The 13,359-nt window shown below is 42.9% G+C and overlaps 1 protein-coding gene across 5 annotated transcripts in view; it reads right to left on the bottom strand.

Moving 5' to 3' along the window:
• TLE1 (TLE family member 1, transcriptional corepressor) overlaps positions 1 to 13,359 on the bottom strand; it is a 91,557-nt gene that overhangs the window by 43,794 nt on the left and 34,404 nt on the right. For 3 of the 5 annotated variants that reach the window (XM_047829843.1, XM_047829846.1, XM_047829844.1), the window contains 2 exons: positions 2,616 to 2,820; positions 1,866 to 1,882 (listed from right to left, as the gene is read on the bottom strand). The exons of 1 other annotated variant lie outside the window; for it this stretch is intronic. In XM_047829843.1, the coding sequence (XP_047685799.1) occupies positions 1,866 to 1,882; positions 2,616 to 2,820 (222 nt within the window). The remainder of the gene's footprint in view (positions 1 to 1,865; positions 1,883 to 2,615; positions 2,821 to 13,359) is intronic. One more of the 5 variants, XM_047829845.1, reaches the window with a different exon arrangement.

Below are 13,359 nucleotides of genomic sequence, written 5' to 3'. Positions count from 1 at the left end.
TTTGTATTTGGAGGGTAGAACTCCTTACCCTTCCTCCACCCACCCTCACTTCCCCAATGAATTAAGTTCTTGCTTACATTTATCAGCCAGAAATATAAATAGGAAGTTATTCGATACACTAAAAAATACACACGCAGCGGTATGGAAAACACCAGTCTTGCGACGGCATCTCAGAAATACATACCATGGTACCCCTTCAACAATTGTCTAGAACTCCTGCTGAAACTTTCTACAGGCTTAAATCTTGTAGTATTTTTGTCACATTTCCTCAGTTCTTTGAGAAAAGACCTGTAATATGTGTGCCTACATATCTCTAACTATAGCTGCATTTCCCATGTAGCCTTACATATACAGTAAGTACTCAATAAATATATATTGGTTTTTAGATGAAACAGTCCTGAGAACAGAAAGCTAAATTAGAAACATAGTTCTAAACGTAGCATAAGCTCAATAAATTAAAACCTGCAGCAGACTACAGGACAGGAGCTTTCTCAACGTCTCCTGCCATCTCTGTTCTTTGGTCTAGGATTAGGGTTTTTAATCTGACACTCTACTAAAAGAACATGGTATAAAAAACTATGACAATGACAATCTACAGTGACACTGAACCAGCAACAAACATAAAGGTCACCTCCATCAAAGTCAGTTTACTTAGGTTTGTACTTTGGGAGTAGGATATTTTATTCCCTAGCTGTAATTTTTCCTCCCCTCTTTCCTTCCCAACGTTTTCCAGAGAAAACTTATAGTACAAGGATTTTAAAACTAGCTACCCCATCCTTTCACCCTTACCCAATGCCCCCAATGCATCCTGATACATAAAGTACACTGAGATCAGTCTCAAAGAGAATTTTAAAAGTGCCACTATTCTACACAGAAGAGGTAAGGGGAACTTTTCAAACTCAAATGACTTACATATCTTCCCCCAAACTCATTTAAAAAAAAAAAAAAAAGGATCAGAATGATTTAAAAGTTCAGTATCCCAATTTTGCTACCTTATTTAGATTTAACATGGCCAAAATACTGCCGTGTTTGGAAGGAAAAAGGAAAGGGGGCAAAAAACTGTAGGTCATCCCAGCTGAAAGGGGCCAATTTCTCACTCCATTTGCTCCACAACATTTGAGAGATGCATTTTAGGTACAGATCTCCCCACAGCTAACTGGCAAGTGCATGTACAGATTGAACGTGCAGTATGTAAAATGGCCAAGGTTTAGGCTGGTGAAAAAATGGAAGCACAGAAGCCCAGAACCTCCGTCCACTGAATTTCCTTGTTTTTAAGAACTTACTCAGACACACGGTTCTTCAGTTGAAAATAAATTAAAGTTCAAGTTCACCCTCCAAGGACAATTATGGGAGGAAAACCAGATATGGAAACCTAGCAACTAAGATGCATTTGTAGAGGATAATGAATGGTTTAGGTAGAAATAACACATTACTAACCAATTTCACATATGGATTGTGACCTCTTGCCTGTAAAACTGATTTAAGATAAAAATGAATACTCTTTTAAACTAGAGGCAACCTGGACTCGGAATGCAATGATAAACATATTTTTAAAGTGGGTTCGGAGCACCTACAGATCAAAGCATATTTCCAAGTGAGTAATCATAGCAGACAGCTTTGCCTCCAAATCATGTCCCTCTCACCTAACGAAAGTTTTATTTAAAAATAAATAAATAAATAAATAAAAGACAAAAGGCAGGGGGAAATGGGGGATAGTCATATGAAAAAAAAAGAAAAAGAAAAAAACCAGGTCGCTGAGAGAGACAGGGAGAATATACGTGTCTGTGCCTGTTTCACAAAAGGCAGCTTGGGATGCATTGGAGGAAGGGAAATGTATTATGTGCAGCAGGCGGTTGAGTACTTACTGTGCCCGGTTCTCTGTCTGCTCCCGAGGTTACCAAGAAACGCACAGACATGCCCGTTCAGACACAGAGGCAAGAACAGAAATAAAAAAAAGGGGGGAATAATTAGAACACAAGCCCCAAACAGTTTTAAAAATGGCTTTTATTTATATAAGTCATTGCACATTCCTAATACAGTGATTTCCTGAAAATTACAGTATTTTGTAAACATAAGATTTACAGTTTAACCATACACAAAGCCTATTTTTTTATTTCTTGACAGAATAAATTACTTTTCTTCAAAAAATTAGTCAAGTGCAATTTTGCCCAATATTTTATGCATACTAGAATTAAAGCCTATGAAACTAAGTAGTAACAGATGCAATTATCAAACCTTTCATTTGAACACATTCACTTTCAAATTTAACTTCTTATTTCGCCCCATTTAACAACATTACTTTCTTTGAAAATTACCCAATTAAGCAGTTAACAGTTTTCCATAATATGGTACAGGCCACTGGCATTAACTAGGCAGTTGCCAAGATGTCAAGATGCCTGCAATCTAAAGAGATCGGGAAATCTACAGATGCCCACGTTAAACCCTGAAAACTTCCAGGGAGGACTGTGTTTCAGTGGCCAAGCTTTGCGACAGTTCCTCTTAGCTCATTGTTTGCTCTCTGCATGGGGTGGGGCTCTCTTTAGCGGTGCACACAACTTTGCAGCACTGTATGAGTGTTAGGACCAAGTCCTAATCTGGCTTGCCCGGCCTCTCACCTCTGTGGTGCTCTGCATCATGGTGCTTCTTGTCATCTTTTATTGCCAAGTGAGACTGCCCACTCAGAGCACTAGACAGTGCCAGGAGGCCAGCACTGCCCCCGAGGGGCGGGATGCCAGGAGGCTGAAGTCCCGAGGGGTGAGGCGTTAGGGGCACTGGGGGTCCATGGCCGTGAGAAAGATGCTGAGCTTGCAACTGCTGCTGCTGTTGGTGGCAGTGAGAGAGGAAGGGGGGGGAGGAGGGGAGGAGGTGAGACAAGAAGGGGAGGAGGAAGGGAGGAAGGAGGAGAAGGAAAAGATGGCGGGAAGGGGAAGAGGTGAGAGAGGAAGGGGAGGAGGAAGGGAAGGAGAAGGAAGAGATGGGAGGAAGAGGAGGAGCGGAGAGAGGAAGGTGGAGGAGAAGGAAGGGGAGGAGGTGAGAATGGAAGGGGAGAAGGAAGGGAGGGAAGAGGGGAAGGAAGAGATGTGAGGAAGGGGAGGAGGTGAGAGAGGAAGTATAGGAGGAAAGGATTGGAGGAGAGAAAAGAGGGGGAGGAGAGGGAAGAGGAAGGAGAAGAGGTGATGAGACAGCAAGGGGGAGAAGATGAGGGAAGAGGTGGCAGTGGCACAGCAACATCCAGAGGACAAATACCCACGACATGAGAGAGTGGAGGAAACAAAACAGGAGGTTCAACAAACACATGAAAAGAACAAAGACACAAAAGGGAGAAAAGGAAAAAATGTGATTAGTGTTTTCAGTTCATCAAAAGCTTCCACCTATACAGTTACCTCTCCCCATCTTCCCCAAACAGACTCGGAGCTCTATCTACACTGCCTCCTTCTGGCACGGGTCCTCCTGGCACAGTGTCGATGACCAGCAGTGAGCTGGGCTAGTGGGTAGGCACTCCAATGTTAGATCCATCTCTCCACGCCTCCAGGGACGAAACACAGTGTGCTGCTGAAGGTGAGACTCTTCCTGATTTCAGGAAAGTTAAAGTAGGGAAGGCGCAGATGTGCACCCCACAGACCGTAACTCTACTCTCGACCAGTCACCAGGGACTAGTGACATGAGGTGACCCTGTTTCCCCAATATTCTTGTGCTAAATTACCACAGCGGTATGAGGAGACATAACCAAAATACTACCTTAAATTAATGGAAGGCTGAAGAAAGAATCAGCATCTTAGGCATATCCCCTCCCCTCCCAAGTACTCCTGGGTCCTTATTTCACAAGCCCTCACACAAGTAGGAGGAAGTACTGACATTCCCATTTCACAGAAGGAACGGAGGCTCAGGGTGTTGACTGAACTGCCAAGGTTGTCCCACCAGGCGGGAGGGGAGTGGGGTCATGTAGCAATGCCCCTCAAGGCTGCCCTCATCCCACCACACGCAGAGGGAGGCACCAAGGGCCACACTGTGATAGCTGGAAGAAACCATACCATGAGACTTTGTTTATTGCTTCCTCTCCCTAAACCCACCCCTGTAGTGTCACAGAGGACAACACTGAGAGGCCTTGACGAGGAACACACACTCTCCCCTGTTGTGTGGACTCTACCCACGGTGACCCAAGCCCCCACTCCCAATGCCTTTGCCTCTATCCCTCAACCCATTCCAGAAGTTAGAAATCTGTTCACACTGAAAAGTACCATTACTCTCATATATTATATTTAAGAGCATGTTGTAGTAAATGAAAAAGTATCCAAGAAATGGCCCCTGAGCCATAAATCTGGCCACATTTCAGCTGTCCAACATAAAACTCATTTTTGATGAGACAGTAAAAACGATTAAAGCTCAATTTCTAAGGTGTAATGTTAGAAAATTCTTAAGATTCTGATTTGTGCTCACTTCCCTGGGACTCAATTACTCGTTTATTTATTACCCCCTCGCGTGTACTGAATACATTAAATCTTCACGCCAGATCTTCAGTAATTTCTACCCAGACCACTGGTCCTTAATTGAATCCTAAATATGCTTCCCGCCCTCCAGAGTGAGAGAAAACAGCATCTTAAAGCCAGAAATTGGTATCTCAGTCAGTTTACAATAAATTTTCAACCACTCCTAGCATCTTTTAAAAAATCTTTGGGAGCCAACCTTCCCTTGACACTCCCAATCCTTCCGAGGGGAGCACAGTGCTAAACAGAGGAAAAGTGGAAAGGGGGGAGAGGTCAGAGCAGGCGGCATTGATAGTATCCTTGCAAAGTATTTATAAACTCCTCATTCACCATCTGAGATCATAATAACAATTTCTTTATGCATAAAATCACCTTCCTGTCATCCCAAAGACACTAATTCTTGCTCTGTCACCTTTTAAGAGCTTGGCAATAGCAAGACATAAAACTGGAGGGGCTGGCAGCAGGCTCATGGTCCACTAGGCATGCTCATTAGCGCTTAATTAGGAACTAGACACCTGCCATAAGAAATGTGCTCGGAGAAGGATGAGGAACAGGTCTGCCCTACCAGCAATTGCTATCATTACTTGGAGAATAAGAGCTATGTCCGGCTTCTGGGAGGGAAAGGCAATGATGCATACACAAGCAAGTGCAACGGGGTAATTAAGCACGGCACGGATTACAAGATGAGAGAGGCCAAGCAGAGGGGAAGGGATTTAACTACCGGGTGGAGGCCACCACCCTTTCACCCCTCCCTGCACACCCCGTTCCCCCAAAAATCCAGAACAGAGTCACCAAAAGATGTTCCTGGAGGTGTGATTTTATGTCACAGCAAAGGCATACTTGAAGCAAATGTCTGGATACCCGAGAAGTAGAGCTTTTCTGCCAAACCCAAGTTGGTTTTGAGAAAGATGAACTAGAAAGCATTGTCTGATATATCAGTGAAAAGAAAAACTAGCTTATATAATAAAGGGGCTTCACCACAGCTGTGAAGTAGACCCACGTGATTAAACCCAACATTTAAGCGAATAACTATCAGGGATATCCAACAGCCTAATAGGCCCCGGGGAAACTCCCCTCCTCTTGAAGAACGCTCCCTGTTCATTACTGGAGGCAACCAAGTTCCTCCATCCCTAGCTTAGCCACATTTCTTCCCTCTTTTAAAGCAAAATCCTATCAAACTGGAAGGAGTACTAAGCAGTGACAGGATGGATCACAACTACCGAAGATGCTGTGGATCCAGGGAATGTGGATTCTGTGGCCTCACATTCTACTCCTTTTCCTGCCATGCAGCACTCCTAGATATCTTCGTGTCCACTACATGGCCTCAGCTCAGAACACACCCAAGGCAAGAAGGGTGGGCATCACAGATCCCATTTCACAGAGAAGAGAGTGGCTTACACGGGGCTCACAGCCACAATGAGGACTATAAGCCTTTCATTCCCTAGAACAGTATTTCTCCTATGACCCAGCAGCCCAGCCCTGTTCACAAGCAGTTAGATAGAGTGTTCTCCCAAGCAAGAGGAAGGAAGAGGTGATCTCCTCCAACAAAGACCCCCCATGTCTCTCCCTTCCCAGGTAAGGGGATGCTCCTGTGGGCATATAATGCCACATATCCTGAGACAATCCACCTTCACCACTGGACGTTTACCAGAGATAAATCCACCTTTACCATGAAGCCTTAACAGCAGTGACAGATGGAAACGTGTTCTTAGATTTGTGCCTCATGAGCCCCTCTCTCTAGTCTCCAATCCCCAATCCTCCATCCCTATGTTTGAAAAAGAAGGATCTCTTTTGTTCCAGCTCTCTTCCAAGGAAGCTTGCAAAGAATCAAGCCTGAACAGTGGCAGCTATGGCTTCTTGCAGAAGAAGATGCTTAACAAATAAAAAGTGTTATTTCTGAACATCACACACATATTGGAATGCACACAAGGACCACATCCAGGAGAGTAAACAATTAAGTCCAAAAGAGCAGCCCACCTGCACCGTGTGTCTTTGAAAGGACATTTTCTCTCAACAGGGCTCACCGGAAACAATCCAGTGATCGCCACCTTCACCAAAATGGGGGGGAGGGGGGGAATGGGATAGCATGAATGCTACCTGAAAAATGTATTTTACAACAAAAGTGATACTGACATTGCCATACAGCCAGGAAAACCTCAAAAAAACAAAACAAACAAAAAAACCCCAAAGGCTCTACCAACTACAGGAACCTACATGCATCGGTCTTCCATAGACCCAATGGGGAAACTGAGATGTTTCTCAACATGACAGCAAGGGTGAGAAAATCCAACCTTCCACTTCCTGGTTACCTTACACTAATTAGTAAACCTTTTTTTTCTTTTTTTTTTAGTTAATGCTTGCAGATTTATACAGCACAGGACACACAGGCAAAAAGCTTGTCAAGCTACCAGAAAAGATATTTTGGATGAGCAATGGTCATTTTTAGCAATGCAGGTGGTTTCTCAGACAACCAGTGGTTCTCAAACAGCAATTCTGACACCCTCCTTTCCCCACCCTAGGGACATCTGGCAATGTATAGAGACATTTACAGTTGTCACACCTGGAGGAATTGTGGGGGTGGGAGGAGTGCTGTTAAATATCCTACAATGCACAGGACAGCCCCCTCCCACCCACCACAGAGAATTAACAAGCCCAAAATGTCAACCGTGCAGAGGCTGAAAATTTTTAGTCTAGATCAAAGCTGGAATCCTGCCCCGTTACATTAGAATTCATGTTATTATACAGCAAGTGACCTGACAAATTGTTGCTTAAAAAAATAAAAACACTTTCCAGCATTCAATTGTTCACTGTCCCTTCATCGCCATGAAATACCCTGTCAAAACTCACAAAACAAGCATCTGCTTCCCAGATCTGAATAGTATTTTAAAATAAAACAATGGGAAAAAAGTTCACATTTCATCAAACAATTTTAAAAAAACTACACTGGGGGGGGGGGGGGAAGGCAAAAAAAAAAAAAAAGGTACAACAGCTACACTGGAAACTTCCAGATACTGGTGTTTTTGCGCCTCTCAGGTGGTTCTGTAAAGGTTTCGGTGTTGACAGAAGGAGAGACATGCACTTGCTCTTACCCAAACAATGTGGACAGGCTGGGAGCGAGACAAGTAAAACAAACACCAAACCCTGAGTTAATGATAATGAAAACCCACAAAGAATAAAGTCACCTCATCCATGTCAAACAACAGCCACGCACTCAGAATTTTAATTCCCATTTTACCTAGTGCAGCCTGGGTCAATTATGTTACTATAATGAAATTGACTTTGCTGTTTACATTCCCAGCTTTAATGTAATGCTGTAGTGGTTTCTACAGTTTTCTTTCTGAAACAGCTGTAGCACATGCTTTATCGCCACAGAGCTGCCTGTACAACTGGAAAGGACACCCAGAAAGAAAAAGAAGGCTAACGCCCACCTTAACCTCACCAGATTGCTAAGCTCTTTATCACCGACCACAGAATCAACTTGAATTTTTGAAAGTTAACCCGCTTTATAACCTTAGGGAAAACCACGTCACAAGATCACAAACTGAACCCAACCAGAACTAAGACCATGGCCCAAAATAGCATCTCTAATGCTAAAAGCGTGACAGTAAGTGGCATTTATGGTGTTTGGTATTTAAACACTTTTAAAGGGAAAAAAAAATGTGAAAAGTAGCATTTGTTGACAGTTCTCTACAAATCATTCTTCCTCGATTTCTATTTCCCTGTTCTTTAAAACACTCAGTTCTTATCTTGGGAGACTGAAGAAAAAGAAAATTGGCATGCTACAGTAAACAAGCAGGGAGAGTGGGAAAGAGCTGTATGGGAGCAGAAGCATCAAGGACACTACTATAGGAGTCACCTGAAAACCTCCCGTTATGTGAATGGCCTCTCTCATGAAGAGGGGCAAGGGTGATAAACAGGCAGAAACTGCTTACTGGGGCCAAGAATTCTCAAGCCACTTGAACACAGTTTAAAACACACACACCACCACCACCACCACCACCACCACCACCACCACCACCACCACCACCACCAACAAAACCCAATCCACTTCAAGGCCTCATCTCAATGCAGGAGCGCACAGAAAATGATGCAGGCAAAATGGACAGCCTATATGAAGGCAGGCACCAGGATGAAGGGCGAAATTTCTAAAGAGGATCTGAACTCATCTTTATTTTTTCTGCATTTCAGAGAATCCACAAAAGCCAACTCATCCTGCATCATCACCGACTTACTCGTTCGTCCCACCTGCCCTAGATGACGGTTACAGTGGTGACAATACTCAGAGAGCACTAGGACTGAAAGGCCTGAATTAGAGTAAGTTTTAAAACACCATGTTTATTTAGGTAGATCCACTTCTTTTTTTTTTTAATATTTATTTATTTAGTTTTGAGAGAGAGACAGAGAGAGGAAAAAAAACAAGTTGGGGAGAGGCAGAGAGGAGAGACAGAAGCCCAAGAGGCTCTGTGCTGCGTGGAGCCTAACGTGGGGCTTGAACTCATAAATCACTGGTGAGATCATGACCTGAGGAGAGATCAAGAGTGAGATGCTCAACCGACTGAGCCATCCAAGCACCCCTAGGTAGATCCACTTCTAAAACCATGTAAAGTTTTGATGAAAAGATGTTCAACGTCAGTAGCCATCAGGGAAATGCAAATCTAAATCACAAACAAGATACCATGTTACACCCACTGGAAGGGCTAGCATCAAAAAGATGGACAAGAACAAATGTTGGAGAAAATGTCAAAAAACTGGAATTCCCATCCACTACTTTAAGAAACAATCTGGCGACTGCTCAAAAAGTTAAACAGAGTAACCACATAACTCGGTGATTACACTTGTAGGCTTAGACTCACAAGAGAAGAAAATGCGTCCACACGACATGTACACAACATTCACTGTGTTTTATTCGTAACAGCCAAAAGGTGGAAACAACCTAAATGTCCATCAACTGATGACTGGATTAATACATGTGATATATTGGTACAATGGAATATTATTCATGAGTAAAAAGGGTTACAGTACATGCTACATGAATAAACCTTGAAAACTTCATGCGAAGTGCAAGAACCCAGACACAAAAGGCCACATGTTATAGGATTCCTTTTCCATGAAATGTTCGGAACAGGCAAACCCCTAGAGACAGAAAGATCGGTGGTTGCAGGGACTGGAGGGTGGGAGGCATGGGGAGTAACTGCTAATGGACATGCGGTTTCTTTTTGAAGTGATAAAAATGTTCTAGAATTAGCAGTGATGGCTGCACAAGTTTGTGAATATACTAAAACCCACTGATTCGTATGCTTTAAAAGAGCGAATGTTATGGTATGTAAATTATACATCAACTTTAAAAAAACACCAAAATCTAACTCTTAGCAGTCCATCGCCTTAACCACTCGGCTACCTCGTCTGCTCAAAATTCAAACTCTTAACATGGGGTGCTCTACTGTCTACTCTGAAAAGAGAGAAAACATGGTGATGTCTTCTTCCAAGGAATCAAGTACAGATCACATGAATAGATGCGGGTAAATGAAAAAGTAAACAATGCCTCAACGAGTTTTCTAATAACTAAAAAGCACACAGACTATTCGGAAGAACCCAGACTTTGAAGCCAAGCCCTGCATTTGGCAGAAATACCTACATCAACTCTCAGTAAAAATCTAACCTGAACCAAAGAAGTGGGATACATGTAACAGACTTTGCAATATTGCTCCTTCTCCTTGGAAAATTAATAAACGGGCTGGACCACTAGAATTTAGGTGGAGGGTATATCACTAAATGTAAGTTAGCAGAGCTAGAAGATCCATGCTTGTTGTAGCCATTTCATTTTCTCCTCTTGGTAGCAGGCTATGCATTATTCTCCTAGGGCAAATTTGCTTTATAAAGAAACTTACAGCTGGGTTATTGATGGGCTTTCCAGGGATTAACTGCATACTCATAAGAATAAGAGGCTAACCTCATCCTCTTAAACTTCACACACTACAATCCTATAGATAGCTGACAGCTACAGCCGGAGGAGAAAAATAATCCAACATTTTGCTAATCCTTAAACCAATCACCTCATGCACAATGGGGAGCCTGTAGGTCTACAACTCAATCTCTTAAGGACAGGAAGTCTACTATAGACACATCAGGAGTTTGTATTCATAGCCATCCCCTACACAAACATAGATAGTCAGACATCATAAAAGCCCCCAGACTTCTTTCGTTTCATACTGAGTTGTTTCAAAATATAGAGAATTATAAGTTTGCCTATGAAGCAGGAATATACACATCTGACCAATAACTGCAGCTTCAAAGGCCTTCACAGAAGTTCTATTCATGGACAATTAAGTCAGACAAGATCCAAATAAACAAGAAAGGAAAAACAAGGTGGCCTACATTAACCCTAAATGTTCGGAGTTCCTGAAGTTCACAGGCATTGCTACGGGAAATTGCTCAAATGTTCTTACATCCAACACGTCAGCACTCGGGCAGCTATCAAATATCAGGCATTCTGTGGTATGGGAAGGGCAACCCCGCCCCGGTCATCTGGTCACCTCTTCTCTCTCTCTTTCCAATTCCATCACAATGATCTGTGCAATCCCTCAGTGCCAGCGAAAGCCTTGTTTCCCTTCCTCTTAAGGAAGCCAACAGGGTCTTATCCTCCTCACTTTTGCTTCTCAATTTTCTCTCCATCTGTTCCCCAAATTTAACTTTTTCCTGTTTTGAACCTTAATTTTGCTCATCTAAAGTCAAATAGCCAACATTTCTTCACTGCTGCCTCCTTATTAAAAGTCATTCATGCACGACAACGGAATGGCAGGAGCAGAGCGTCTGGATGGGTCTAATCTCAAACACCGACACCCCATGTAACCACTAGAAAAGACAAAAGGGGAGGTGACACGCTACTTGCAGCCATCACCCCTCATGGGCACTTAGCCAAATGGACTCACAGACCTGCTGCAGGTACTTAGAGACGAGGCAGACAGAACTGCAGTTCAAGGAGTCAGGACACCATGCTGGATAAAGGCTGCCAGTCAAGGTCTTATCCCCACAAAAGCCATACAGGGTAGAAGGTATTATCCATCTATAGATGGTGACACTAAAGGAGGTTAAGTGACTGTACAGGGTCATAAGGCTACAGAGTGGTAGCACCAAGCATCCTACTTAAGTCCATTTGATCCTAGACCTATGTTCTGTCCAAGGTAATACAAGGCAAATGGTCTTAGAAAGATGAGCACAGAACACCATGATGTTGGGCAGCCAGTACTCGGATGGAAGCGGACATACAATCATGCAGGGTTTGTTTTGTTTTGTTTTAAATTACACTTGGCCAATCATTTTTTATTTTTCAATCAAAAAGCAACTGGGGCACCCGGGTGGCTCATCAAAAAGCAACCGGGCAGTTGGTGAAGCGTCTGACTCTTGATTTCAGCTCAGGTCATGATCTCATGGCTGTGAGACGGAGCCCCGAGTCATGCTCCATGCTGTGTGTGGAGCCTGCTTTAGATTTTCTCTTCCTCTCTCAAAAAAACAAGAACAACAACAAAAAACAAACAAAAACCATCTTTCTTTGGGAGTAGAGAAACACTGGCTGAGCAAAAGTACAAGGGAACTTCCTGGGGTGAAAGAGAAAACTTGCACTGTGAAAGTAGTGTGGGGTACAGGGTATGTGCACACACCAAAGTGATCTATATGTGTAAGATAGGTGCAATTCACGAGCACCAGGGTGGCTCAGTCAGTTAAGCATCCAACTCTTGATTTTGCCTCAGGTCATGATCTCATGGTCCCTAAGTGTGAGACCCAAGTCAGGCTCTGCACTGAGAGCAGGGAGCCTGCTTGGGATTCTCCCCATCTCCCTCTCTCTCTGCCCCTCCTGCTCTCTCTCTCTAAGATAAATAAATAAACCTTAAACAACAACAACAACAAAAAAAGATTGGTGTGGGTCACCTGGGTGGCTCTGTCAGTTGAGCATCCAACTTTGGCTCAGATGATCATGATCTCACAGTTCATGAGTTTGAGCCCCTCATCGGGCTTGATGCTGTCAGCACAGAGCCCACTTGGGATCCTGTGTCCCTGGTTCTCTCTGCCCCTCACTGACTCACACTCTCTCTCAAAAAATAAATAAACACTTTTTTAATTAAAAAAAAAAAAAAGATTGGTGCAATTTAGAACAATATAAAATATACCTCAATTTTTTAAAAAGCCCATATGTACAAATATATATGTATCTACGTGATCTATATTAATTACATGTGACATAAACCCATTAAAAGATCACACTAATTATCTGGAAACTAATCTCAATGAAATCAATTATTATTATAGCAAGTAGAAGAAAAGTTCTTAGTGCCAAACTCCCCAAATAATACAAGGAAAGGTGATCTTGAAGAGTCCTTGAATCATTTTCCCTGCCTTCAGGAAGACGTTAACTATTCCAAAAACTGTTGTCATCTAAAAACCTATCTTGTTTTGAGCATTTTTAACAGAATTCTAAATTGGAAAAAGAAAAACAATCTTCTAAAATTTTTTTTTAATGTTTATTTATTTTTGAGAGAGACAGAGACAGAATGTGAGTGGGTTAGAGGGAGAGAGAGAGGGAGACACCGAATGTGAAGCAGGCTCCAGGCTCTGAGCTGTCAGCACAGAGCCCGATGTGGGGCCCGAACTCACAAGCTGTGAGATCATGACCTGAACTGAAGTCGGACGCTCAACCGACTGAGCCACCCACGTGCCCCAAAGAAAAAAAATCTTTTGAGGAAGACTGCTTACATCATGGAGACTGTCCTGATGTAAAAAATAAATAAATTTAATTGATTAAATAAAAAAAAAAAAATCAAGGCCTCCAGTAAGTTTCCCTTCCCACCTGTTTTCTAAAGCACAAGTGAGCTGTGTCAAA

The sequence above is a fragment of the Prionailurus viverrinus genome, chromosome D4 (assembly GCF_022837055.1).
Source record: "Prionailurus viverrinus isolate Anna chromosome D4, UM_Priviv_1.0, whole genome shotgun sequence".
In the NCBI taxonomy this organism is placed as follows: Eukaryota; Metazoa; Chordata; class Mammalia; order Carnivora; family Felidae; genus Prionailurus; species Prionailurus viverrinus.
Note: the sequence above shows the minus strand (reverse complement) of the source record. Positions and strands in the feature narration are given on the sequence as shown.